General features: G+C 45.1%; 2 protein-coding genes across 3 annotated transcripts in view; both read right to left on the bottom strand.

Moving 5' to 3' along the window:
- Window positions 1-1,217: 1,217 nt before the first annotated feature.
- On the bottom strand, window positions 1,218-21,056 carry LOC120788342 (nucleoside diphosphate kinase B-like). Of its 2 annotated transcripts, none has more exons than XM_040124093.1 (5): window positions 19,132-21,056; window positions 6,708-6,838; window positions 4,229-4,330; window positions 2,748-2,860; window positions 1,218-1,432 (listed from the first exon to the last, which is right to left on the bottom strand). In XM_040124093.1, the coding sequence occupies exons 2-5, from the start codon at window positions 6,822-6,824 to the stop codon at window positions 1,315-1,317; spliced, it is 450 nt and encodes a 149-aa protein (XP_039980027.1). In that variant the 5' UTR covers window positions 6,825-6,838; window positions 19,132-21,056; the 3' UTR covers window positions 1,218-1,314. The 2 variants fall into 2 exon arrangements, with proteins under 2 accessions (XP_039980027.1, XP_039980026.1); XM_040124092.1 differs by lacking the exon at window positions 19,132-21,056 and adding an exon at window positions 9,518-9,571.
- A 2,211-nt stretch (window positions 21,057-23,267) lies between these two features.
- Window positions 23,268-27,944, bottom strand: part of rapgefl1 (Rap guanine nucleotide exchange factor (GEF)-like 1) — a 37,057-nt gene continuing 32,380 nt past the window's right edge. The window contains exons 14-16 of the mRNA XM_040124031.1: window positions 25,812-25,876; window positions 24,509-24,563; window positions 23,268-23,556 (exon numbers count right to left, since the gene is read on the bottom strand). Coding sequence (XP_039979965.1) covers window positions 23,432-23,556; window positions 24,509-24,563; window positions 25,812-25,876 — 245 coding nt within the window. The 3' untranslated portion in view covers window positions 23,268-23,431. The remainder of the gene's footprint in view (window positions 23,557-24,508; window positions 24,564-25,811; window positions 25,877-27,944) is intronic.

Raw genomic sequence — 27,944 nt, 5'->3', positions numbered from 1 at the left:
TTGGGTAAAAAATTTAATCTGGTACAAAATTTTGGAGATAATTAAATCAGTGTCAAGAGTTAAATATCTTGAGATTAGAGGTCTGGGATGAGGTGCAGAGCTTTCAGGATCAAGAACAGAATTCCAAGGCTAGATCCAAGACTGGATTGGGTACAAAATTTTGCAAATAATTATGCAGGGTCATGACTTTATAATATTGGATAAGTGGTCTTGGACAAATTTTGGGCTCAGATATTGCTGTTTATGGAAATAACTGAGCCCTTTTTAAGCACATTTACATGCTAACATGCTATCGTTAGCAACGTCTGAGTACCCTGTCATAGGATATAGACTTTTTTTTGACCTGTTGCTGGTTCTGGATGAAAAGTCAGGTAATCACTTTAGTTACTGCAAAGGGGTCTGATGTTAACACTTCTTAGTTTAGCATGTTAGCATTCTAACATTAGCTTATTAGCCTCGAACTCAGAGTACAGCTGATGCTGGTGGGAATGTCTAAGTATGGGGCAAACTAAAATGTTGACCTGATGATGGCGCTAGAGAAAAAGTCAGAAGCTCATCAAACTTAGTAGAGTTCATCCTGAGGGGAACATGAACGTCTGAGCCACATTTCATCCAATAGTTGAGATGTTTGACTCTGGACCAGAGTGTGTCACTGACTTACACTAGCGTCCATTCAGTCGCACTGCTGTCATCACTGAAAGAACTCATTTCCTTTTTGATTTAATGAACAAAGTATTGCAGGAATACAGGAAATAAAACGAAACTGTGTCAGCGAAACAGCAGATTGAACAAATACGCTGTTTTTCCTCTCGTAGGACAGGTTAAGCAAAGAGCGATAAAACCTCACCTGGGCACATTATGGTCTGTGCTTCTCAGATAAATTATATTCAACACAATTCTCTGCAACATACTCATATTTTATCATCCCGCCTGGCTTCTTAAAATACGAGAGCTGAACCTTTCGTCATTAAAAGAGCTTGTAATGTAGCAAAAAGATCTGGAAAAAGTTCATAAGGGAACCTTGAGTGAAGACAGTTCTGTCAAATTCTGGCCCTCTTTTAGCGACGCTAGCAGTGTGGCTCTATGGGTGCTAATGTCAGGCTGTCATTCATGTTCCCCTGAGGATGAATCCTGACAACCTCGCACCCGATTTCATGACAAACAAACGCTCGGAAGCTGTTGTTGTTGACATGAGCCTTTATTGATAAGTGCTACATGTTTTGGATCGATCAGTGAAAACCAAGTCAGAGGATCGACCGTGGGGGGGGGGTGAGGTCCAGTTGGGTCTAGTTTCCCGGTTGGTGATTGGCCGGTTTACTCGTAGAGCCAGGGCTGGGCGCAGGGGGTGTAGGAGACCAACTCCTCGGCCTTGAACCACAGGTCGATCTCGGCCTTGGCGTTCTCCAGGGTGTCGCTGCCGTGGATGATGTTCCTGAGAGAACGGGAGGTTTTAGCTCATCAACTACATTTTATATTTACTCTACTCAGCGTTTCAACTCATCTGTCGTCATCAGTTTTTACATCGATTTCTATCATAGTCGCCTTGAACAGACTTGACAGATTATGGAAGCGCTTTACTGCCGGTAAAAATGGATGAAAAGTTTGGAATAATTAGAATTAAAAAATATTCACGGTAAATCAACATCACGAGATACCAAAATCATTTTGACTTTGTATCATAATTCTGATTCTGAAACACACACATTTGCAATTCACTGTCCCATAACTAGTATGGCTTTAAGAAAAAGCCACGATTATGATGAGCTAGCTCATCATTCTCACTTTAAAAGACATCGTTTTGAGGGATTATCTCGTAAATCTGGTGAAGAAATCCCAAACTGGACATAAACTCACATCATTTTGACTGAGCACATAACGCAGACTTAGCACTACACTCAAAAACATCACAACTTTGCTCTGGTACGTCATAATGTTGATTTAAAAGGTTATGTTTTTACTTTAAATGTTATTGTTTTGACAGGTATCTCATACTTGGTACTCTTTTGATTTAATCTCTCATTATTTTGACTTAATGACTAAAATATAACTTTTGAATCATTTTTAAAGTTATATTTTTTGCTTAAAATCTGTCAAAATTTCTACGATGATTTTGACTTTAAACATGAAATGGTAAGCATTCATTATCATATTTTTATTTATCAAAATTGTCAAACTTATGACCTACTAAATCATAGTTTTAACTTCATTTCTCATAATTGTCACATAAATTGTAATTTTAATAAGTCATTATAAAGTAGTAATTTTGAGTCAGTTTTATTTTTAACATTCCGAACATTTTATCTGCTTCATAATTTGTCTTTCTGCATTATGTTATTGTCAGCAGCTAATGCATTTCCTATTTGGGCGGCTTGATTCTCTCTCTATATATAAACACTACCTCAATGTGTCATGTGTTATGAGCCTAAATGTGGTTCATAAGTAAAATACAACTATTGTCGTCCAATGCGTGAATATTAAGTACGTTTTGTATCTACAGTCATCAGGACAACAAACAGCCAAAGAAGAAAAACAATCAATACTTTTACTTTGGAGCCTTTGGGACATTTTAGCTGCATAAACTTAACCTTCGTTGCAGCACATTATACTGTTGCTTTGCTGTTTTGATTTTCATTCCTTCTCAGTCGTTTCAGAGCGGGCTTTTGGAGAGTAAAGTCCACAGTTTGACAGGTGTGTGTGTGTGCGTGCGGTTACCTGTCGGGCTTGTGTGCGTGTTAACGTTTGCTCACCTGCCGATGTCGATGCACAGGTCTCCGCGGATGCTGCCGGGCTTGGAGTCGGCGGGGTTGGTCTCGCCCAGCATCACCCTGCCCAGCTTCACAATGTTCTGACCCTCCCACACCTGAAACACACCAACGCACATTAACGCACCCGTCACGTGTGCGGCCGGTTTATTAGGAACGCCAGCTAGACCTAATCCAGTCTAGTCCAGCAGTCCAGTAGTAAATCCTCCACGGTGAAGCTTCTGACGCTCAGTTTTTATTGACTCTGTGGGAAACGGGAGCTGATTCAACTGCGTGATCGGTCCGGAGGCTGCTGAGGTTTCTGTTATTTGGCCTCGTCGCATTGACAGGGCAGGGGTGGACAAAATAGCAGAAACACCTGTCAGGATAATGCACTTCATCGCCTCTGCACAAAAAGATCAAATCAGTTCAACAGACTATCAAACACCGGTCAGGCCGGTCTGATGTGAGGAGATCGATCTTCTCACATCAGACCGGCCTATAACAGGAATCAACTCGTCCAGTGGAAAGTGATGAAACCGTTTCCCTCTTTGTTTATACATGTTTGCCTGCTGAGTGTACAGGATAAGTGATTAATAACAGACTACAACGTAGTTTATAAACTGATCAGATCATTTTTCGGTCTTTACTCATGATCAGTGTTTGTTCCATCCTGTGTTTTACTGCGTTGCGGTTCATCAGCTGGTGTGGTTCCAGCAGCCTCCACCGACGGAGGAGTTGGAGCCGGTGACAGAGACGCTGACAAACACTGAGATCTGGTCGCAGCCGCATCAGAGTCTGTCAGGAACCGGTTATTGGGTCTTTAGATTGGGAATGCTAAATATGTGGACTTAAAAGTGGTACCGGTGCAGCTGGCTCACAGTCATCATTAATTAAGGCTCCAATGGCAGAATAGGTTTTAAACTCCGTCAGTGAAGCAGCCTGAGAGACGAACGGAAGCCGTGAGGAACGTGGACACACAAAAGCCTCCTCTGTCTGAAAGACACTGCAACAGATAAGACGGAGCAGCAGTGAAACTGGTCCCAGGTCTGAGAGGGGCTTAAAACAAGTCTGAGCTGCTTCTATCGTCGAGAGGAGGAGGGAGAGAGAGAGAGATGGGGAGGGGGGGGGAGAGAGAGGGAGGAGGGGAGGGAGAGAGAGAGAGATGGGGAGGGTGGAGGGAGAGAGAGAGAGGAGAGAGAGAGATGGGGAGGGGGAGGGAGAGAGAGAGATGGGGAGGGAGGAGAGAGATGGGGAGGGGGAGGGGAGGGAGATGGGGAGGGGGGAGGGAGGGAGAGAGAGAGAGAGATGGGGAGGGGGGAGGGAGAGAGAGAGGGAGAGAGAGAGAGATGGGGAGGGGGGAGGGAGAGAGAGAGGGAGGGAGAGAGGGAGAGAGAGAGAGATGGGGAGGGGGGAGGGAGAGAGAGAGGGAGGGAGGGAGAGGGGGGGGGGGGGGGGGCTGAAGTGTGTGTACGTGTGTGTGTTACCATGGCGAGGATGGGTCCGGTGGACATGTATTTGCAGAGTCCATTGTAGAAAGGCTTGTCCTTCAGGTCCAGGTAGTGCTTCTTCATGTGGTCCTCAGAGGCCTGAACACACAAAGTAAAAATATTAATACTAATAAGACATTTCAATAGAGAGGAGCTGAAACCAGCGGTCGATTAATCAGTTATTATATTAATTCGATTATCGATCGACTGGTCATTAATTATTCAGGAAAAAACTTCCGTCGTTCTCTGGAGTCAGTGTCTCAGATTCTCTGTTTTTAATGACAGAATCTTAATCTGCAGGTAGATGATTAATCTGCACAGAGAGAAACCAACAGTCACCGTGGTATCAGCCCCACCCACACACACACACACACACACACACACACACACACACACACACACACACACACACACACACACACACACACACACACACACACACACACACACACACAGAGGCTGGGAATAACCGCACTGAGTGTGTGACACCAGAGTGAGTCCTTGACTGAAGCTGCCACATTCAACAGCTCACCAGCTGTCGCCCCCCCACCCCCCAATCTGAAACCAGCTCTGTGTACTTCCGTCCTTGTGAGGACTCATTCTTAGACCCTGAGAGTGAGAATCTTCAAAATGGCTGTTCGAGAGTTAAATCTGTGCACCAAAGGATCCAGATATCCCACGTTTAACTTTTTAAAATCCAGCGCCCCACCTGTGGGACACTTTGGTCTTGGTAGAGCTGCTTCAGGAGGGTTCTGGTCCGTACTGGACTCAGTCTTCACACAACCAGGACAAAGTCTACAGTGTCTGAAAGCTCTGAGTCTCCTGATTCTCTCCGTTCAAAGCATTTTAGGATCCTCACGTCGCTGCAGCAGCTGTTCGCACAGAACCGGTTCAGACCTGCGGTTCCAGGCGGATTCAGGTTTCTGCCACGTTTGTGTCTGTGCAGCTTCGGTTCATGTCTCTTCTACTCGCTCTTCAGGGAGACCAGGGTCAGGACTGTGATCCAGAAGGTTGGAGAACAGGAACCCTATTGTTTTAGGGACATCATTTTGGGGCTTGTTCAGGAGACACAAACATTCTGGACTTTATCATATTCTGTTTAAACTTCCACTTCTATAAAGACACTTCGACCAAATGTTCTTGAGTCTTTGTCGTAATGAAATCTGAGTGTGCAGGTCCTCTTCTAATATCCTCATAGTGGTTGATTCTAAACGCTTAACTTTCTTTGGTCAACCCTGAACCAGAGGATCCCGCTAACTGTCCATCACTTCAGCTCCGTTTATTCAGACCTTCATCTGACGAAGGTCTCACAGACAAACATGGTTCGCTCTTCTTTTCCAAACCTTCTGCGGTCGCCTCGGATGCTGCCTGTGCTTTTGTTTTTCTTTCTCTCTGCTGAACTCGGGTCTTTCCTGCAGAACAGACCTGGATCTCGGTGACATTTGCTGACTAAATAAAGGTTATATTGAATCTAATCGCGGATCTCTACCCTCTTACAGGCGATGCTTCGCGCGCAGAGTAGAGCTAGTTCTGATCGGCCAATCAAGCCCGGTAACTCTGCAGCTCACATGTATTGATTGGTCAGCAGTTTTACGTGTTTTGTCTTAAATAGGTAGAATAGATCAAAACTACATCGTTTGCTTGTGTTTGGAGGTTTCCGGCCTCTGGACAACTGTCTCTGTTTGTTCAGTCCTCTGTGAGGTGCAGCCTGGTCTCTTACGTTTTTTTGTTCCAAGAATCAAGGCTGCCTGTGAAATGACTCCCCGTTCTCCATACTTTACGTTTACCGTTCACCTGACCGCTGAGTGACTCCACGGCGGTCGCCGGAGATCCAAAATGGTGGTGGCTACCGGTTTTAATTTACTGTAAAGTGTGAGCTGTTCTGTCAGACTCTCCTGGTTCCTGCGGTGGTGAGTTAGTGAGTCCCAGCTCAACATGAAACTCTCCTGCCTCCGTCATGAGAACAAAACGTCGACAACTGTCAGAAAATACCTGAATCTTTGATAAAGGTCAAAGCTACAAGAAGCTGTGGACATAAAAACTGAGGGGGAGAGCTTGACTTCAACTCCCAAGGTGCATTTCACTGACAAACATCCAACCACAGAGCTTAAAATTCTGTCACGTGAGCTGCTGACTGAGCTGAACTAAACCAAACTGAGCTAAAGATGAAACTGAAAACACAATCTGCAGTTTAAACGAGTTCACGTTTCAATTCCGGTTCCGTTCTGACGGAATTCAGCAGCTGCGGAGCCACGTTTTATCAACAACTGCAACAACGTGGATCCGATTCACCTCCCCAGCGATGGCGCCCAAGGCTCGTGGGTATTGTAGTGTTTAGACCTGTCCGCCAAAATGATTTCTCAGAAAAGGAAGTTGAAGAAATGAAAACTGGCTGCGGTGACAAACCTGGTCCAGAGTTTCTGTTCAGGTACATTAAAGATGCTGTTAAAGACAAAAAGTGAATCGCCATGGTTACCTGCAAGAATTTGGCGGCGACCAGCCGGAAGCCTCTCTGCTCGAAGCGCTTGATGATCTCCCCACACAGTCCTCTCTGGACGCCGTCGGGCTTCACAGCGATGAAGGTTCGCTCCATGTCGGCTCGGGAGGCTGCGGACACGAGAACACGCCGAAGAACGGACGGTCGGTGATCAGACTCCAGACGCACCGAACGCAGACCGCGTCGGAAGAGTGTGTGGAAGCGTGTGTGGTGAAGTGTGTGGTGGCAGTAAAGGGTTTGAAGTCCAAGTTCAAAGGGAACCAGGGCAATACAGGAAATGAGAGACGCAGCTAGAGCTTCCCCACTGAGACGATCTAGTGAGAAAAAAAGATTCACCTGTTTTCACACATGAAATGAATTTAAGCGACTTTAGGAGGATTATCCTGCTCCAGGATCAGGCCTCGGGAAATCCAGATGGATCTTGAAACAAACCGACCCCTTGTCATTGTCTTCCCGAGTGCAGATGTTCTGAAGCAGCTTAATAAAGTCTCCTCCAGTCTGCCTCTTAAATCTGCCCTTTCCTTCCTTTCTTTTCCTTCTTTCTGCAACAGCGTTAAGTTGAACATGTCACGTCGCATTTCAAGTCTTTCCTTCATGTCTAACTTACTGACTTCCTGTGGATCGCAGCAGCTCAGTATCATCGCTACCGTATTGAATTACTCCTCATTAGGGGCGAATGTGAAATCAAAGCTGCCTGTGAGTCTGGAGGTCATTTTCTTGTCCCGAAGCGCGGAAACCATCCGCTCGAACCCAGAGCCTGCTCGTAATGGGGGACCAAGCTTTGCAGTGCCAGGCTGCCCTGCCTGCTAATTTTACTGCCCGCTTGTATCTGTTCATGTGGAGCTGATCTCCGCTGAAAGCAGGAGGCTCTGGCAGGAATTCAAACCCAGCGACAGGCCATCTGATCGCAGCAGGTAGTTTTACACCCTGAGGGTCTAATTAGGCTCTGAGCTCAAGTATCGCGCTGATGTTCTGCGGATTTATCAAACCGAATCATGCGCCGAGCGCCGAAATCATACAATCAGAATGTTACAACTAAAATAAACTGTGGACGGATGTTGTCACCGTAGCGTCACAACCGTGCAAGATACAGTCAGGAAACTTTACACGTGTGTAGCTGAGATCAGAATGAAGGTCGCGCTTGAAGGCGGGCACGCTCCCGTCTTCCCATCAGCATGTTGAACGGCGTCGCGGCTGGAGAGACCCCGTCACGCGATGGTCTCCGGTTTCTGTGTCTGCAGCGCGTCTTTGTGCCGCGTATTCTGTCAGATCCGTTTATGCGTAACTCGGGTTGCCCGTGTTTTATTTCTGGATAAAAACGCTGCACGTGGGGCAACGTTCGCTGGTGACGTCGTGCTCTTTACTCGCTGGTTTTTTGTCTCTCTGCATGTTCCGTCTCAAGTGACCGTGCTCTGCGCCCCTGACACTTGGAGGAAATTTGCAAGAAAAGGTTTCCGTTAAAATGTCCTCGAACAAAGTGCAGCCAGAGCAGAGCGGCGTGAACGTTTAACCGTGAGCGCAGCAAAGCCACTGTGGAAAACTGGCGGGAAATTTGTAAGAAACGTTCCCGCTGAAGTGTCCTTGAACGAGACGCTTGTGACCTCTCACCTCTAACCCCTCCTCAAATAAAGGTGTCAAAGGGAAAGAGAGATTCTCCTCAGTCAACCAATCAGGACTGATCTTACTGATGGAGGTGGAGGTCGGGGTGGGCTGTCAAATCAGAGCCCAAACGTCCCTACAGACATTTTCACCGTCACTTAAAGTGAACTGGATTTCTAAGGCGTTGCTGAGGGATTTCTGCCGAAGATCCCGATTATTTGAGCACGTTAAGTCTCAAGGTTTCCTCGGTGTTTCTACGTTTGCACGTGTTCATGTCAAAGAGCCGGGACGGCGACGTTTCAGCAGGCAGCGGCGCCGACACCCTGCTGTCAACTCCCCCGTCAGATAGTTTCGACTTAGACTTCTGCCTCCACCTCGGTACAGTGGAGGGGAATCGTATTTTCCTTTTTGCAGCCGACAGCCTCGAAAAGTTTAAATTCGCATTTTCTTCGGGCTCAAATGAGGGTCAGTGTGACTTTGAGCTTGTAAAGTAATGTTCAGAGAAGAGTCCCTGCTCATACGTCAGCCTTTCAACTGACATGATGAAAACACTGTGTGAGTCTGAAGAACATTAGCACCAAGTATAAAATTAGCTGCCGGTATGTTATTGTGCCACAATTCCTAATTGTAACTGAAATACGTGCAACATCACGTGTCACCTCAGTGTTACAGTTTTCTGCTTTAAAGCCGCGCTTGGGCTCCTCAGCGTTCCCTCCACACATCCTGAATTCTGCAGGCGTAGCGGCCTTCACAAGGGCCGCTACGCGACCGCGGGCGTTGAAATCGTTTCCTGAAAGTCGCTCGTCTAGCTTGAAATCTTACTGACCCCGACTTCAGCCCAGAGAACAATCAGCATGTGCTCCCGTGCCTGGCTCGGGGCTGAACACGCACGTGTCCGGCCGTCTGCAGCTGTCTGCAGCCGTCCAGCGTGTCACTGCGACACACGTGCCGCGGGACAACGGGGAAACCAACAACACTGAACCTCCCAGAAAGAAAGTAGCTGCTGCAGATCAAAGTTGTTTCTGGCAGAGTTTCGGTGGGTTTTTTTTTTTACGTTTTTGGATTTTTTTCTGTGAAAAGTCACTAAAGTCAAAGTGTTATGAAAAGTAAAAATAACACAAAAATACTAGTGTTGTGTTGTGTTTTTTGAATACGTGTGTGTGTGTGTGTGTGTGTGTGTTAATATCTACCTTGGTTTTGGGATTTGAGGAGAACTTGTGGAGACGAGTTGCCGGCTGCGGGGATGCGAGCACCGAGGCCGAACAGCCGGAGCGCAGCTCTATTTAAAGGCTTTACTGCAGGGGAGAGAGGGGGCGGGGATGGCCGAAATATGTGTGTGTGTGTGTGTGTGTGTGTGTGTTGGGAGTATGCGGGGTTGAATCTGTGTCAGTGGTGGACAGATCTGTTCAGTCGTCTGTCTTTGTGAGGACCCATTTCAGTTTCCAATCTTGTCCTCACTTTTTGAGTGATAGGACAATTTCGGCAAAGGGAGACACGTTGGAAAATGGAGACATATTCGAAAAAGTATAGTATGTCCTCGCTGTCCAACGATGTCTCCATCTTTACAAAAGTGTCCTCAACTTTATAAAACTGTCTGATCTTTCGAAAACTTTTCCCATAATATCTTCACTTTTCAGTGAAGGTATTATTATTCACAATGTCCTTTTTTTTCTTTGTGCCCACGCACCTCAGCATTCGTTGCTATGGAGAAGACTATTGGAGTCAGTGAGTTCAGGCTAAGTTCAAACCGTGGGCCGACCGCGGCGGTGCTGACGAGGCTCAGACCGAGCCAACGCGCTCAACTCAATTGCGCCAGACCATCACACACATTATCTCGAGGCGCTTTACAGAGGTCGAGACCCGACAGTTCCGCCATGGCGACAGTGGAGAGGAAGAACCCCCTTTGACGGGAAGAAACCTCCGCCAGAGCTGGACTCAGGTCGGGCGCCGGTCTGCCCCGAGAGACCGGGAACAGACGCATGCGCTGCTGTGTCCCGGCACTGTCAGATTGGTTCTTCTGATGGTGATAGTAATAGTGATACTTACAGGTGTAATGGTGTCTTTAATAATAACAGCAGCACATCTACGGTCACGCAGAGTCTGAATGTGACATTGCCTGTGTGTCACGTACAGGACACGCGTGCAGCACGGCCGTGTGCACGTGGACGGCGTCCATACCTCTTCATGGCTCAGACGCGTCAGCGCTGCCGCGGTTGGCCCACAGTTGAGACCCGTTCACCTGCTGCTTCACTCTGTCACAGGCACGTCAGCTGTCCTCATCCCCGGCAGTCAGTCCCGTCCATGTGTCCCGAGTCAGATCAGCGGTGTCAAAAGGTCAAAAGGTCGACATTTTGGTGTACGATCTCCATTTTGTCTCAGCCAGTCGAAACTGTCTTACAACGTGTGCATCTCTTTTATTTCCGTCACACCTCACTTTGGAGGTAAGTGTTTTCCTATTGGTGGTGAAAAACGGGCTTTTCCTGACAAACTGCTTCACTGGGGAAAAAAAAAAGCCTCCATTACAACTTTAGGAGACAAGCCAACTACGATTCCCAGAAAGCACTGCTGTAAGAGACATCCAGAGAACTACAGATTCTGTTGCCGTGCAGCTGACGACAAGCTGAAGTCAGAGATTTGAATCAGCTGACAGTTAAACTAAGCCCCACCCCCCTTAGTAACTGTTGCTATGCATGACAGACTTCAACTATTGTAGGTAGCTGGCGAGCTAAGAAAGCTAACATTAGCCCCGTGAGTTGACTAAAAACGTTATTCCTGGCGGACGTCTTGATGTTTCCGCATGTCTCGTTTTAAAACACGAACCTTGTAAGACTGTCTTGCATATGAACTTTATGGCTACATACACCGTATCAAGCTAACAGACTTAGGCTAAAGCTGCCAGGTCCCAGGTCAAAAGGTCATCCTCCTCACCAGTAGATAGTCCCAGGGCGTAGCTATGGGTGGGCCCGGCTGCTTTTCTTTGGCAATAAATCTGCTGTTATTAAAACAATGAATATGTGCATTCCTTATCTCTTTATCTCCGTCTATTTATGTGATTTTCATACTGATTTCATGCTCCCTTTCACTTCCTACCGTTGTGAAACATAATGGAGGGCATGGGATATCACTTCGGTGCTGATTGGATCATTTATTTACCGATACAAATTCTTCGTACTTTAAATCATGTGTGACGTGTGCTGCGACTAGCGTGAACCAAATTGGTTGTTTTCCTTACATGAGCAGCAGCGAGTTAGTGCTAGCTAACGTTATTAGCTTAAAAACAAATATACCCCTCCCTTCGATGCTCCTTCTAAAGCTCCACCCCCTAATTCATGGACTTGTATTGCCAAGGCAACGAAGCTAACCGCTGGGCTAGCTGACCAAGAGAGAAATAATGGCGCAGCCCAGAGTGTCTTTGGAAGTGACGCTCTTTCTCATAGCTGAGGCTGAAACGACACGAACACGAACACAGCATCCAAACACAACGGAGTAAAAACTAGCGAGTGTTAGTTGTTCAGATTGTTTTTACAAAACCACAGTGACAGAAGAGAGGACCGTAGGTTTGTAGCTAAGCTAACAAGGAGGCTAACGATACCTGGCATAGCATTTTGATTTAGGCATCAATCCAAATGATTTCAACTGTGCTAGCAAACCTCTGTTTTTAGGGCTTTGTGGCTATAACAGCCTTTTTATTAAACCTACGTTTACGGACAAATACCATGATACAGAGCAAACAGCGAGACAGTGAGTACTGTAGCTAACGTTAGCAAACTGTGGCTAGCGTTGCTGCTGCGGAGCTAGACGTGCAGAGAGGACGGGACGGTTTCCCAGAGCCGGCGCAGCAGCTGCAGACAGCGATGCGATGCAACCCTCCTGCTCCTATAGCTGGAATGTATTGTGTAAGTGGAGATAACTGTCTCTTCGTGCACCTGTTATACAAGAACTGAGACCAAAACTAAAACACACAAACGCACACACACACTCCTGCAGTCGTGGAAACACACTCTCTACTGTGCGTTTCTATAACCTGAAGCTCCAACCTTCACCGTTCCCCTAAATATAAACCAACGCCTAATCAGGGATGGAAACCAGTCCTCCTCTCAAGGGGACGCCGGTCCAGTCCCCAGTCCTGGGAGGGATGCGGGGACCCTGTCAGCTGAAATTAAAACACACACTTGAGACTTTAACCCATCTTATATTGCGATGCATTTGGACCAGAGGAACCTGCAGAACCACAGCTACGTGGCGTCTCCTGTTACAAATTCCGCTTTGACGGAAAATATCAACCACGGACTAATGAAAAGGCAGCTGGGATCCACAAAACTGACACGTTTTAATCACTTCGTTTCTCAGTGCATGAAATAGATGTGGGTGAATCAGAAGAGCTTATCTTATCCGCACTCGACAGTCCCGGTTGTTTCTACTCGGGAAGTGAAATGATTTTACTCACTGAGCAAACCCTGCAAATGTTGTACAAGAATCTGGGGTGTGGTGTTTTATGTGTCAGCCTTTTCTATGGACACATGAATGTCAGGAATAAAATGAAGTTGCAGAGAATAGTAAATGTAGCTATATCATAGGGAAGCCCCAGATGCAACCAAGCGAGAACTACGAAATGAATACAAAGAGCAAATCTTTCCGGATTAAAGGCGATCCTTCTCTCCGAACGTGCACGTTGAGCTTTTCCCCTCGGGGAAGCGAAGAAGGCAAATAACAGCCACCACGTACAGTATGTGTACAGCAGGTCGTCCTGGCCAGATACAGCCAGAATGCCGAATGTCTAGTCTACTCAGGATTTCACAGACATCCTGGCCTTCCTCCATTTTACTTTATTTTTTTTAACCGTATTTATGATTGTTGAAATCACGTGTTTCTCCGTTTGTCCTCATCAGTGTCCCGTTTTCTTTTTTTGTTAACACTGAGGTGAAGCTGGAGACAGGTTTAGGCACGAAAACTACCTGGTTAGGTTTCGGAAAAGATTGTGGTTCGCCTCGAAATAAGTACTTCCTTAAGGTTAGAGGACCTCCGTCATCATGGTCAAGGCCTTAAACTCGTGGTTAAGGTCGTGGAACGGTCATCGATCAAACAAAAACAATATTGACAATATTGATCGGTTTCACGTGGGAAACGAGCGGCGCTCTGCTGTTTCAAATTCCTGTGTTTTGTCAACCGTCGCACTTTGTCGCTCTTTAGACTGCGTCACCCGACGTCCTCCTTTGCTCCCGTCATAATCGCTACGGCCACTAGAGGTCGCCTGACGATAAAACGTAACTATGGGGCGTAATAAGCTGCTTTCACAGACGAGCTACAGACTTGTTTTTCACTGGAGGACGGTCTCAATAACCATCCAACCAACCAGCTAACTAACTAACACCCATCTGACTAACCAGCTAACTATTACCTAACTATCTGACCAACGAACCAACGAACTGTTAAAATCCGGCGGAGACAGTTTTCACACGCGAATCGATCAAGGCAAGTCTCAGAAGAGGTCCTCACGGGTCCACTGGGTTCTGAGCAACTGAGACCTGACCCGGGGCCCAAGTCAGCCGGGTCCAAATCCCACTCAGTGTCATCGGGTCAGGTAGGGTGTGGTTTTACTGCCCTGGGTCTCAGGTCTCTCTGCGTCAGAATGTCCAGTGCCCGAGTGGACCTGAAGGGACCCAGGTGTGAGCGGAGATTGACAACTGCGAACTCCACAGCTCAGCTTTGTTCTGACGGACGTCGAGCTTATTTTAGGAAGACCGGCTGCGTACAAGATTTACATGGACAAATGAGAGCTTTTGACTATTTGATTCTCAGACATGAAGCGTTTTGTCCATTTATTGTCCAGTTGGCTACAGGACGTTTTATTGATGGTGCAGGTGCATTTATATACATTTCTCTATGATGAACATAAACAAATTCTTTCAGTTTTTATGACTTAACATTCGTTCTTAGGTCATGATTATTATTAGTGTTACTATGCTCCTCTTTCCCACCGCTGCTACGTGTTTATTGGTCACATTAATGGATAGATCATCCTAGTGTTTGTGTTCTCTGTCCGTTCGCGTCCGTTCGGGTTGACCACATTCTGTATCGGGTATCAAGACCCCCAGGTCTATTTGGTCAGGTCTGGCTGTGTTCGGACCCCCGTTAGATCAGGTCTCTCCTTTTTTTAAAAAAATTAATTTATGCATGTGAGGTTAGAGCAGGTTTTCTACAGGTACATTTTGAATCGGGTCGGGTCCAATGCAGCACTGAAACATTCTCTTAATATCCATTAAAACTTTTCAAACTCTTCATGTTAACGATGTATCGAATGACGAATGTGAAACAGGTCTCTACAGGACTTACTCCTTGTACTGGTGGTGTTACACCGTGGTACTTCTACTTTAAAGGATCTGCATTCTTCTTCTGTCCCTTATCTCTTTAAATACCACAGTGCTTCGTGTAGGAGATAAAACTCCAACACACATAAACAGAGAATGAGAGTGAGGCAGTGTTGCTGTTGTCCAGAGGTTTTATTTCAGTGTCTGTTGTGTGACAGCAGAGGGAGCAGAGGTCTGCAGGAGACGGGACGAGACTCAGAACTGGTCCTTTCGAGTCAATTTACAAACTTCACCCGGATGAACAGTTAGATTCAGTATAGTCGATAACTTTCCGATAAGTCGATTTCCATCAGCATCAACACTTTAAGCCTCTAAACCTCTAAACCTCTACATCTCTCCTTTATTTGCCTTTTTCTAGATAAACTGGTTCTTACCTTTGGCTCATTCAACCTTATGAGAGATTCGTCTCATTTCAAAATACCGCCACTGTCTTTTAAGGAAAACTGCAAAAAGAGCTAAATTGGAAACACCTGAAAATATTATGACTCTTTCTCATTAAATTACAATTTCTCTCAAAAGTATGAATTAAATAATGAAATTACGACTTTATCTCATAGTACAACTTGTCTCATATTAAAATTACAGCTTTACTTTTGAGACGTTAGGACTTTTTTTGTAGAATTTCGTAATATTACAACTTTTCTCTCGTAACATTGGGGCCTTATTTCCGAAATATCGACTTTTGTCTTGCACAATTATAAGTTTATTTTGATAACATTTTGCTAATGAAATTTCAAATCTTTGTTATAATATTATGACTGGTTTCGACTTTTTTTTGAAAAAGTAAGACCTCTTCTTCTCGTCACAACATTTGGACTTTTTTCTAAAATATTTCGACTTTATTTTTCAACAGCAGTCGCTCTAATACTCCATCGTACGTCACAGACGCCGTACTCGCTCCCAAATTTTTCTTTTTGTTGCGTTCGTCCGGAATATTTCGTAATACAACACCAACCCTTCGGGCCCCGCCCCCTGCCAGACCTCTGCTCCAATCACGTCGTCTGTCTGACGTTCACAGAAATAAGGACTTGTATCGATGTAAACAACCACTTCTGTACAAAAAAACAAACAGAAACAACCCCAAGCTCCAGATAGAAAACAACAGAACAATCCAACTGAAGAAATTTAACTGTACAATTCATAAAGTCATAAATTCGTCATCATCATCTCTCTCGCTGTCATCACTGTACACGTCCTCGCACTTCTACAAATAAAAAACACCAAATCAAATATTTCTCCTTGAGTTAACGTCACTCTCTCTCTCTGCTCATACATAAAATAGAGTCTTCGTTAGTATTTGCCTATTTACAGGGTTGCAATATATACACATTTTTATTTTTTTCCTTGTTTTCTTACAGGCGACACAGCGGACGGCCTTGACCCAATAGGCCGCCCGCCTGCCGAAATTATGGATCCCAGCAGAATTACAGGGCTGTGATTGGCCCAAAGAGCTGGAAGGTTTGGTCAGTTTAGTTTAGGATTAATGTTGAGAATGGGTTTGTTTGGGCTCAGTTTAGAGACAGTTCAGGTTCAGGACTTCTGTTTCTGCCCAGAACTACGGTGGGATCCATAATAAAGCGCCAAACACCCAGGAAGTGGTCCTGAGAGAGCCACCGGCAGACTAGTGATGTCATCTTCGCTGGGTTTCACAATTTGTACCCGACTAAACCGCCACGATCGTCTCCGCCTCGACAAGACCTTTCATATCAAATCCAGAGTCCTGAAAACCCATTTTGATCTCAGACTAAGAGGAAATCTGAACCAGCACAGTTCACAGTATTTTTCAGATGAGTCCGATCAATGTGAAACACGGGAAACTACAACAGGTCTCTCTAGAACTTGTGTTTCTGGGACTGTGAGCTTGTTTTTCTCTGGAGCTCTAAGTAGTGGTTTTGGGATCTGAACTCGTGCTTATGGCCGTTTGAACTGAAGCTGTTGGGAGTTCAATTTCATGTTCATGGGAGTTCACCGGAGTTGAAACTCAGACTTGTGTTCTTCAGAGTTCAAAACCCGACCTCTGATCTTGAGACTTCAAACCAAGAACGGGAGTTCTTGGGAGGACAAACTGGAACTCGTGATCTTGAAGCATAAACAATAAACTTCGAGTTCAGACTCGAAGTTGTGTTCTCCGGGGTTTGAACTGGAGCTCGTGTTTTTTGGGACTTTGAGTTAGTCTTCACGGGAGATTGGACTCGTGCTTTTAGGGGTTCAAACTTGGACTCGTGCTTTTAGGGGTTTGAACTCGTGCTCTTGGCAGCCGGAACTTCTGCTGTTGGAAAATCCAACTTGAGTTCCAACTCCTAAGAATACAGGTTCAAACTTGGACCCATGGTCAGAGGACTTCAGGAGTTCAGTCTCTTATTATTGGGAGTTTGAACCTGAACTTGTGATGCTGACAGTTCAAGCTCAGCATCTTGAGAGTTCTGGAAAAGATTTGGTTTTTTTAAAAAAATCTGTTTTGAGAAAAAAAAGGTTTTAAGACTCCATATTAGATTTAAGGTTTCGTCAAAGTGGAGAAGTTTTGCAGGTTGTGTCCCGTCCAGAATCAAACAACTTCATTTCACACATCGTGTTGTTCAAAGTCTAAGTTGCTGTAAAAGATCTGTGATGAAAGTTTGGGATTTTTATTTTGCTCCTGTCCTGAGTTTTAATTCAAAATTAAACGAAGGAAAATGTGAGACTGCTCCTTTACAGCAGATCTAAATTACTGGAAAAACTTCCAGGTGAAAATCTTGGTTGTTGTTTTCACGTTGCTGCAGTGATGTAGAATTGTACTCTGGGCGCGGTCAGTACACTGTGATGTCACTGGTGGGTGTGGTTACAGGTTAAACAGACCACACTTTAAACCAGAGGAAATAAAGCCACGTTGCTACCAAAATAAAAGCTAGGCTGTAAAATAAATATAAATATTTAAACCAACTGAAACCTCGACCTACTAGACCTTGGTGTGAGGAGTTGGACCTGGTTCTGGACGGGATCAGCCTCGCTGAGCTTTCACGAACAGGATGTTATGGTACAGATGGAGAATGACAAAGTCTCACCGGCCACCAGAGCTGAGCACAGACAACTTTTTTCAAACCATCTACACCTTTTCAGATAAAATTTACAAACACATGAACCGTCGCGATGCACCGAAGAGTTTCAATCCAACCACTAAGAAAGCTATGGACCGGACATCTGACTGAAAGCTACCGGGAATATTTATCTTACTGGAAATTAATATAAACAGTCATTTCACTGTAAATTCTTAAACAAGAGTTGGATGTAGTGAAGGGGGCCTGACTTATCTTTTTGAATACAACGTCTGTTAATATAGAAAGTGCAGGACTTCCAGCAAAGGAATTACGATGACTGAGTATTTAATAAACATCTCAACTTTTATTATTATTATTACAACTTTTTGTCGCCAAGTTGTGACGTTATCTCAAAAAGTTTTATTATCTCGTCACAAATTTTTCTGACTTTATCTCAGAATACTATGACTTCACATAGCATGTGACTGTTTTTCTCATATTACGATTTCTCACAAAATTTAAACTCTCTCTCGAAATATTATGTTGTCTCATAATATTCCAACACAGTACCAGAATCTTCTTGTAAAATTCCCTTTTTTTCCCTCTAAACTACAACTTGATTTTAATTTTCTCAAACTGTTACATCTATTCTGGGTTTGCGAGCGGGGGGAAATATTCATGAACAGCTGGAAGGCTTTTACTGTGAAGCAGCTGTGGCAGAAAGTAAACAGTTTTCCAGTAAACCGAGCAATTTACACGACGTCTTGGAGCGAAACTCTTCGGAGCACTGCAAAAAATAAAAAATAATAAAATAAAAACCTCCATCGTAATTCATTTTGTCCTGAGCTGAGTCTTAAAGTCTTATTTTCTTAAACCGAGTCTACAATTTTGGAAGAGGAAATAAACTATTCGTCCTCTAACAAATTAAAACTTGGGTTGGAAAGTGCTCTGGGACCCTCGGACCCCACTACACATATGTGCCGTTTGCAGTCGTCGCGTTTTTCCGCCGGTGCTGCTTTTTAAAAGGCCTCGCACCCACCGCACACGTGCGACTGCACCCCTCCGGTTCCGAACGGGGCACCGCCACCGTTCGTATTCTCTTATGAAACGGGTCTCCGTCCACCAGGTGTGCATTAGAAAACACTGGATTTAACTTCAGGACTCAACGGATTCGGATGGAGGTTTTTGTTTTGTTTTTTCTTCAGTGTTCACGGCTCTCAAAACCAAACCGAAATAAAGTGTCAGTGTGGACCTGGTGGTGATCACAGCATAAAAACAACAACTCTGTAAATTTCTATTGTTATAGTAAATATGACTGAAGTGAGATCAGCTGTACAAACACAGAACCAATCAATCGCAACACAACTGGACTCAACTGAACTGAACTCTACTGAAAATCGAAGAATAAAGAGTAAATAAAACCTCTCTGTGTCTCTGAGCCCTGAGGTTTGGCAAAAGTGCTTCGTTGATGCGAGAAGTTGACCGTCGCTCCGTTATTGCCTCGGACCTCCACCCGCCGATCCGCCGAACCGACCAATGAGGGGGGGCAGCTCCGTGGGGGCCGATCGGTCGTTCAGATGCGACAGCAGTTCCATCCCAAACGCTGAGAAAATAAAGTTTCCCTGTCGACTCCTTCGTATGTTTGTATCGATCTGTCTGGGACGACGTCCTCCCGTAAACTCAGCTGATCGGCTGTCATGTGATTATCAGTTCCGTCAGCTTTGGATCGTTTTCACTTTCCTACAGGACTACGTCTGTGTTTTTTGCATGTTTTCGCCCATTTTCTCCGACTCTCTCTCACACACACACACACACACACACACACACACACATTCAGATTTTAGACAGTGTCTTTCCATCTTCCAGTCAACCAGTTGTTCCAGTTATTTTTATCACATTTCAAAAAACTCAACTTGCATAGACGTTTTTCTGTGTCAGTGTAGGCTGATGACAAGTTTTTTAACGTTTCTATTATGGCCAATTTTTACAGTAAACAGCTCATGTCAGGATTTTTCCCTCAAAGTTACAGTTTTATATCAAATTACGACTTTTTCTCGTAAAATTAAAACCGTTTTCCCAGCAATATGACTTCTTCCTCATAAAATTAGCAGCTTTATCTCGAAATAATAAAAACCTTTCTTAAAATGACTCCATTCTCATAACATTAGGACTTTTCTTTAAATGTGTTCTCACTACCTTGGGGTTTCTGAGCAGAGAGAAGTGATTACGAACAGCTGGAAGTCTTTTTTGATAAGTCTCTCATTAGATAATATCAGTCTGGCTGCAAGTTTACAACTATGCAAGTTGATTTTTCTAGAAATGAACTGACATCGAGGGACGTCTGGAAGGAACTAACCCACACTCAAAAATGTAAACCACTTCATTCGCAGCGATGCTTTGCATACACGATTTGTAGTAAACGGGTCAAAACATACGAAAACAGCGGGATGCTCCTTTAAAGTGAATCCAACGTGAATTCTGAACATAAAACACCGTGAGAGACGTTTGATGATAACGTTCATCATCAAAGTCCTGAAACAAAAAGAAGAAAAGACTGGAGAGTTTGTTAACGTCTCCAGACTGAAACTGAGACTACGTTGGGTAGAAAACCAGCATCTACACACTCTCATCCAGTGAGCAAAGTCCAACGTCCTCACCGTCCTCCGTCTACAAGACCTATCAGGTGATCCGAGTCCGTAAACGCACCGTCACGACGTCCCACAGTGTCCGTAAGTGCATCACAGATACTGCCAGTGAACACACCATCGCTGTAGCTGACTAACTCCTGCAGGATTCTGGAGCGTTCTGACAAAGAAACAAGTTCCTGATTACTCCGTGTGAAATATGGCAGCTGATACAAACCACTAATCAGAGGTCAGAGGTCAGAGGTCAGCCTAACAGCCCTTACCACCGATGTAAACCATGGACACAATCAAGTTCAGTTACAGATCCACAACGTGGTCCTCTGTGTCCTTTATTCGATGTAAAAGAGTTCAGTATTTTGATGGAAAAATATATTCAGTCATGAAATCCAGATGACAGATTTCTGAGTGCAGGAGTCCGAGGCGTAAACTCGTATTCGGACGTTACAGGTTAAAAAGCGCTGTCGTCAAAATTCAACCGGTTCCAACTGCACGAAAACTGGTTTGGTGACATGACTTATTTCATTCCTGTTTGTTCCTGCAGTGATTTAGTGTTGCACAGTCATAGTCCTGGGTCCACATGTTCTTCTAGAAAAGATCCTGGGGAACAAAAACACTGCTGCACAGTGCTCGTCTTTGAGTGTGACGAATTCGTCGGTAAAAGAATCGCCCATCTGGCGGCATCTTTACATCCTCGGGTTGGAACATTTCTCGCCGTCTGCGTGTTATTGTTCCGAGATGTTAACACGGCCGTTTCTGTTCATCCATATGCGGCTTTTGGGTCTAATTTTAACGCGTCCAGTTCAGTTCCAGTGTTTAGTTACAACCCTGCAGCCCGACAGGACCGGGTCGACCGGTCAGCCTGGCTGCCGCACGATGCGTCGTTGAGATTTGGGCATCTGCAACCTTTTGTTGCTCATAACACCCTCCTTTGCGTAGAGAAACAGAGATGCTTTCTCGCAGAAGTACTGTATTGGCCCAAATATAAGACAGCGACATCTTTTTCAACACCTGCTTTTGGAAAAAGGGACTTTTTGAAGATACGAAACCCTTTTAGACTAAACCTTTTGGGTAAAGTTTCGTCAAGACATTCGTCCAAGGAGAAAGTCCTCGTCCATGAAATAATACCATGAACGCAGAACATAAATCCCACATTTGTGCAGCTTGTCTATCAACGTCATTCTCAGTCTCTGCTGTGAGGACTGTTGGATAGGTCTGGACGACTTCCTCTGGCTGTCGTCGTTTTTCAGACGGCCTTTTTTGGTCTGCCGGAGCTCCCTGTCATGACAGCCGTTCACAGCAGTTATTCTTGACTGTCTGACAGATGATTTGAAGTCAGCTGTCTTTGCTCTATGAGCCCAATGAGGCGGAAGCTCAGGCTGAGGCTTTTTTTGCCGTCTATTTTCAAAGGAATGAATGGGCCGCCATCTTTGAACGCGTTCTCTGAAATACATCCACTTTTTCCGTTTGTGAGGAATTGATTTCCTCCAAAACACGTTACACGAGTCGTCGGTAACGCCTCCTGAACGGAGCTTCATAAACAGCTTCAGTGTCGACTGAATCTAAAAGACTCCATAAACGGACTCGAAGAAGCCTGAAGGCTACAAACGACCCATTGGGACTGGATCTAACCATTATTTTTGTTGATGATTAATCTGCTTATTACTTTTTCAATCAGTCGATTAATTGCTCGGTCTATAAAACATCAGAAAACTGTGAAAAATGCCACACAATCACAATTTCCTGAAGACCAAGGTAAAGTCATCAAATGCTTTGTTTTCTCTGACAGTCCCAGACCAAAGATATTCAGTTCATTATACCACTAAGACACAAAAAAGTGAATTTTCACGTTCGAGCAGCTGAAACCAGTGAATTTTTGCCATTTTTCTGTCTGAGAAATGACTTGGTTGATTATCAAAATAAATGCAAATATATTTTCTGTCGATCGACTAATCGATTAATCGAACAATTGTTGCAGCTCTACAACCCACAATGCAACACTCTCTGTAAGAGCCCTTGTTACAGCGGGACTCTCCATTCAAAAAAAATATCTGTTAGGTGTATATGAAACTGTCACGTCCTCACATATGATACAACACCCACTTTCTAAACTTAATGTCCAGGGAAAAAAAAGGTCTTATTTTGGGGCCAATACGGTTTCATTTTACTTTTACCCATTTGCCTTTGGATGGAAGCATAAACAACAGGGGAGGGTTCAAAGGTCAACAGGTGACAGTCGAGTGGTCAGATTGTCTCTAGTCTGATTGGTCAGCCGCCACGGGAAAAGGGAAAAGAGGGCGGGAAAGTGCATAAAAGTGACGAAAACGGATGCAACTGTGGGGCGAAAGAAGAGTCCGGCGTTCTTGTTTCTTCTTCTTCACCGCCGTCCTCGGTTACTTCACTGACACGCTACAGCGCTGAGATTTCAGAGCAGCAAAGTGTCTCACACCTGCTGCGGATGAAACCTCACTGAGGACCTTTTTTTTGACGCGCTCGGGATGTCATGAGTGGATCGAGGAGGTAATAACTGAACGTCAGGTGTAACCGCAACCTCCGACTGGATCAGGAACTTAAAAACGTCCGGACGAGTTTTGGGTCCAGCTTGAGGAACTTCCTCCACGTGTCTGTTTTAGTTTTAGTGGTTTTCAGGGCTGTTGGCAGTGTTTGGACTGGACAGCTGCTGACGGAGGGATGAGGGAGGAAGAGGAGGGGGAGGAGGAAGAAGCCGTGACGGGAGGAGAGAGAGAGTAACTGAAAGGAAATCAAAACTAAACACACAGTCAAAAGCCCTGGAATTTTTTCTTCTCCATCAAAAAGAACATCTTGTGGTTATTCGTTTTTTTGATGCAGGTCGACGAGGATGAAGAGGAGGAGACGATTCTGGGTTTCCAGGTCCAGTGTGAGACTCCTTCCCTCGCATTTTTACCCCCCTCTTTCTACCTGAAACCTCCTTTTAGCCATTTTTGCTTCTTTGCTTTACAGACTTCATAACGAAAAGCATCTGCACATCTTCCTCCTCCTGCTCTTCCTCTTCATCCCAGCCTCTTTCTGTCTCTGTCTTTTCCCCCCCGTCCATCTCTTTATGTGTCTCTGGGCTCCAGTTTGCACGACATGTCGAACAGCAGGTTCTGGTTGTCGATCACCTGTAACTGGCGGACGTAGGCCTTCGTCTGCAGGTGGGAGGGGGATGTCTCCGTATCCATGGCTACCAGAAAACAAGACAAACAAGCAAACAAAAAACACTGATGTTAGGGATATTTAATATAATGAGGCTGTTTCGAACAGCCACCAGCAAAAGTCAGCCACCTGCAATGACAAATGTTAATAATCAGTTTGGAAATGGACTTTGGTGCAGACGTCCTGCAGCTTTTCTAGAAGATCAGTGGTCAAACGGTCTGTTGGAGACGTCTCCCTGATGAATTAGAGAGATAAAGAGACAAAGGAGAATTTTCCACAACACGGCAACATAAACCTTCCTTCTTAATGTCTTTTGACTGATCTATTAACCATTAATCAACCCACTAACTACAGCTTACAAACCTTTTATAAATGGGCCTTTATCCGAAAGAGGTGCTGATCATTTAATGGGTGATGGGCCAACAATTAGCATATAATTATCTAACTCCATTATTCTGTGGGGTTACAAATTGCTTTGGAAAAAAGAAAATTCAGGGCGGGAGCATCCTGGATGTGGGAGCCCCCTGGATGTGGGAGCCCCCTGGATGTGGGAGGCCCCTGGATGTGGGAGCCCCCTGGATGTGGGAGGCCCCTGGCCAGGTTCTGAATGCAAAGCTTGACAGATGAAGCAGCAGAAAGTAAAGTGGAACAGGACACGTCTTTGAGTTCTAAGTAGATTGTTTAAAAAACGGAGACACTGAACTCAACACTTGGTACAATAATATGAAGCCTGTAAAACACGTAGAGAGTGAGGTCAAAGGTCACAGAGCAGCAGCAGCAGCAGCAGCAGCAGCGTGTCGACACAGGAACAGGTAAACCATTACATAATGTTATAATGTTCAGCCCGAGGCCTGAACTGTACTGACGGCAGGGAGGAGACATCCGTTCATCCGATCGCTCACTCACTCAGACAGCGTCTCTGTGTGTGTGTGTGTGTGTGTGTGTGTGTGTGTGTGTGTGTGTGTGTGTGTGTGTGTTACCTAGCTGACTGCTCCTGTAGCGTCTGATGATCCTCACCATCTCTGCCACTTTATGCTGCAGAAGAAGCAGGGAAGAAAAAGAGGAGCGGGGCGAAGATGAAGTTTGAAAGGAGGAGAAAGTGAGGGCACAAAAGAGGAAGAGATGAGCTTTTCCTTTCCTGTTCCAGTCGGGTGCTTGTTTCGTATCTGGCCAACAAACCCGGTCTGGCTTTGCCCCCTTTACAAACTCACGCCGTGCAGACGAGCTCTGTCGGAGCAGATTCGTTCTTGAGCGGATTTCATTTGAGACAGCGTTGGAGCGATTCAGGGAAACGTGTCCCATTCACCAGTTTTCTCACGCTTTTGATTTTTCTCTTTGGTACGAGTGGAAGTCGGAGCCGTCATATGAGTCAATCTACCGACAGCCTGTAAGAATGTGACGCAATCAGCCTCTGTCTGAGTGAGTTGAAACTTGTAACAAAATAGACTAAATTACAACTTAGAGGTTAGAGTTTCACGTTCATCTGCTGCAGCGGGAGACTTTCCTAGATCTCATCTTGACACCTGGGCGTACCTGCAGGATTTATGACATCACTACCAGTCTGGAGCCAGTCAGGGTCCAGTAGGAAACGTACACAGTGTGATGTGGACACCTGAGGTTTTCAGGCCACAAACACCAAGGACGAGACATCTGGTGTTTGAAATGAACGGTATTCACATATTCGGAGGTCTGGGACTTTTACATGAGGGAGAAGGACGAGTTGCACTTTTAAGAATTTTGAACGAGTTAATTGAACTTTTTTGTGGGAAATCAGACACAAATTTTATGTAAAAACTCTGCAAACGGGATCTTCTTAATGTCCAGCAGCCAAAATCCATTGTGTGTGGAATAACACTAGCAAAAATGAATTTACAAGCAGCAGAACGTTAGAATTCTTGCTCCGTGTTCTGAAAGACGCTTCTGAACATCAGTCAGAAAAAAGGCAGCAAAAGACAAAACTCTCCGTAGTAAAGAAACAAAAAGTATCAGGTGTCTGTGGAGCAAACCTTAAAGAGTTTTAACGTTAAATGCATTTCTCTTTTTCTTCTTTTTGACTACAATTAATTTGGAAACCCCAGGACCAGATTCCATTCTAATAAATGATTTGTTAGATCGATACAAATGTGTAAACCCATGAAATATCCCCTTCTCAATGACGCTCGTTCCTCTTTTCCACTTTAGCAACGTTTGTGTGAATGAGAAACGGCGACAAATGGGGCCGAACAGGTAGATTTATGAAGCGGCGTCCTCGCCGGCAGGTGACGTTCATCAGACTTCACTCACCATCTTCTCAAAGTTGACGAGTTCGCCGTGAAACGTCTTACAGCTCTCGTGAAGGAAGGTCAGATCTGACGGAGGAAACAAATCAGCTCGTCAATGCATCGCGTCGTCAACACAAGATCCATCAACTGCTCATTTAAAACTAATAAAGGCTGCAAACTTGACCGGACTCCGGAAGATCTGCTGATTTCTTCCGTTCTATATTTACGTTTTCCAAATCTCTAGGTTCTTTTTTTCCCAGACTGATTCATCTGTACTCGTCAGTTTGGACGTTTGTCCTCAACTAGCCTACAAATTGAAAAGAAAAAGAAAAAGAAAACCAGGCTGATATTGTTACACACGCGTCAACATTGATAGCATCTGCTCTTTAGTTTAGGTAGAGGGAGAAAAAGGATTTTAACCCTCTACTGAAGTAAAAGGACCAGTACAACCCTATAAAAACAGTCCATTACACAGTAAAAGTCCTGCATTCTGCAAGTTTTACTTCAAGAATCAAGAGTGAAAGAAGTAAATCTGCAGAGTCATGTTATGTAATATTACTGGTTCAGTGTGTGAGCAGTACGTTCATGTTGTAGTTGCTCGATGTGCAGCCTGTCGTAACTGGCTCGTGTACCGATGGGTTGTTTTATTTTGAAACATCTGTAGCTCCAGCAGCCGTTATCGTCCGCGTGACTCCGCAGCGGTGACGCATTCATGCGCACGGCGTTTCTGCGCGTTTGGGCAAGAAAAACACGCATTTTGGCTTCACGAAAGTCTTTGAAGATAAACGAACTGTGATAACCTGAGATACAGCGAAGCGCAGATGTTTGTTTGTGCTTGCACAGATGTGCTCGAACCATTTTCAGACGAAGGGGCCACTTTGGAGTCAGCTGGGTTTTAATGGGGGGCTACAATTTCAGCCGGGCGCAGTGTAGAGGGCTCAAGTTGCAGCGGTGACGTTTGAGCCGCGGTGCTCACGGTTCGCTCAAACGCCGCGAGGACCTCAGACTCGGACTCGTGGGAACGTAGTGAACACGGCTCTCAAACGCTCGCCTCAGTTACTGACACTGAGATGCTCTAATTTTACCACTGGGGGGCAGAAATTCAAATCTTCTAATTCTGCACAGAACAGTTTTTCCTCCCCCTTTCTGACTCTGTCCCTTTTTAAGAACTTGATTCACTTCCATCCCTCCCTCCTTCTCCAGCTGTGTTACCATGGAGACAGAGAGCTTAAGGCTGCACACACACACACACACACGTCTCTCTTTTGCTTTTTCTCATTCAGTTTCAAAAGACTTTAAATGAGATTACTGTACACACTGTACGCCTCTTACCCTGTGTGTGTGTGTGTGTGTGTGTGTGTGTGTGTGTGTGTGTGTGTGTGTGTGTGTGTGAGAGAGAGAGAGAGTGTGTGTGTGTGTGCGCGTGCACACGCGTGCACACCTGCTGGTTTAAAACTGGAGCGAAGAGGAAAATAAAATCAATGATGAAGAGGAGAGTCTTTGAAGTGACTGAACCTGTGTGTGTGTGTGTGTGTGTGTGTGTGTGTGTGTGTGTGTGTGTGTGTGTGTGTGTGTGTGTGTGTGTGTGTGTGTGTGTGTGTGTGTGTGTGTGTGTGTGTGTGTGTGTGTGGCAGGTTAACAGCAACATGGAGCTGGTTAGCCAGAAGTGTTAATTAACGAGGAGGAGCTAACTTGTCTGCTGCAGCTTCACATCTGCTCAACAGCTGGAGGCAAACAGAGTCTCAGTGGATCAGTAACTGAAGGTTTCTAAATGATCCAGAGATGAACTAATGAACCAGAATCCTCTCAAACCACTTCTAAGTCTGGATGAGGTGGTTTAGTCCCCCGGTCTGGTTCAGGAGACTGTCAGGGACAGTTCTGACAACAAGACGAGGGTCACCTGACTGTCGGAGGCAGCCACTAACATCTGTAGCCTCCCTAACTCCACTCAACTGTCCCTGAATGTTGGACATCGGCTGAAGTCCTCGAGGGGTTTGGATGATTTGGTAAAATTAAGCTCAAATTTTCACCTAGAGCCCAACTAGAGTCGAAACTCGCACACGCGCGATGCACGTATTGTTAGATTCAGTGCGACTTCCCACGGGAACACGGGCCTTTATTAAAACGGGGCTTTTCCTCCGACGCACTTGGAAAA

The sequence above is a fragment of the Xiphias gladius genome, chromosome 3 (genome assembly GCF_016859285.1).
Source record: "Xiphias gladius isolate SHS-SW01 ecotype Sanya breed wild chromosome 3, ASM1685928v1, whole genome shotgun sequence".
Taxonomy (NCBI): Eukaryota; Metazoa; Chordata; class Actinopteri; order Istiophoriformes; family Xiphiidae; genus Xiphias; species Xiphias gladius.
Note: the sequence above shows the minus strand (reverse complement) of the source record. Positions and strands in the feature narration are given on the sequence as shown.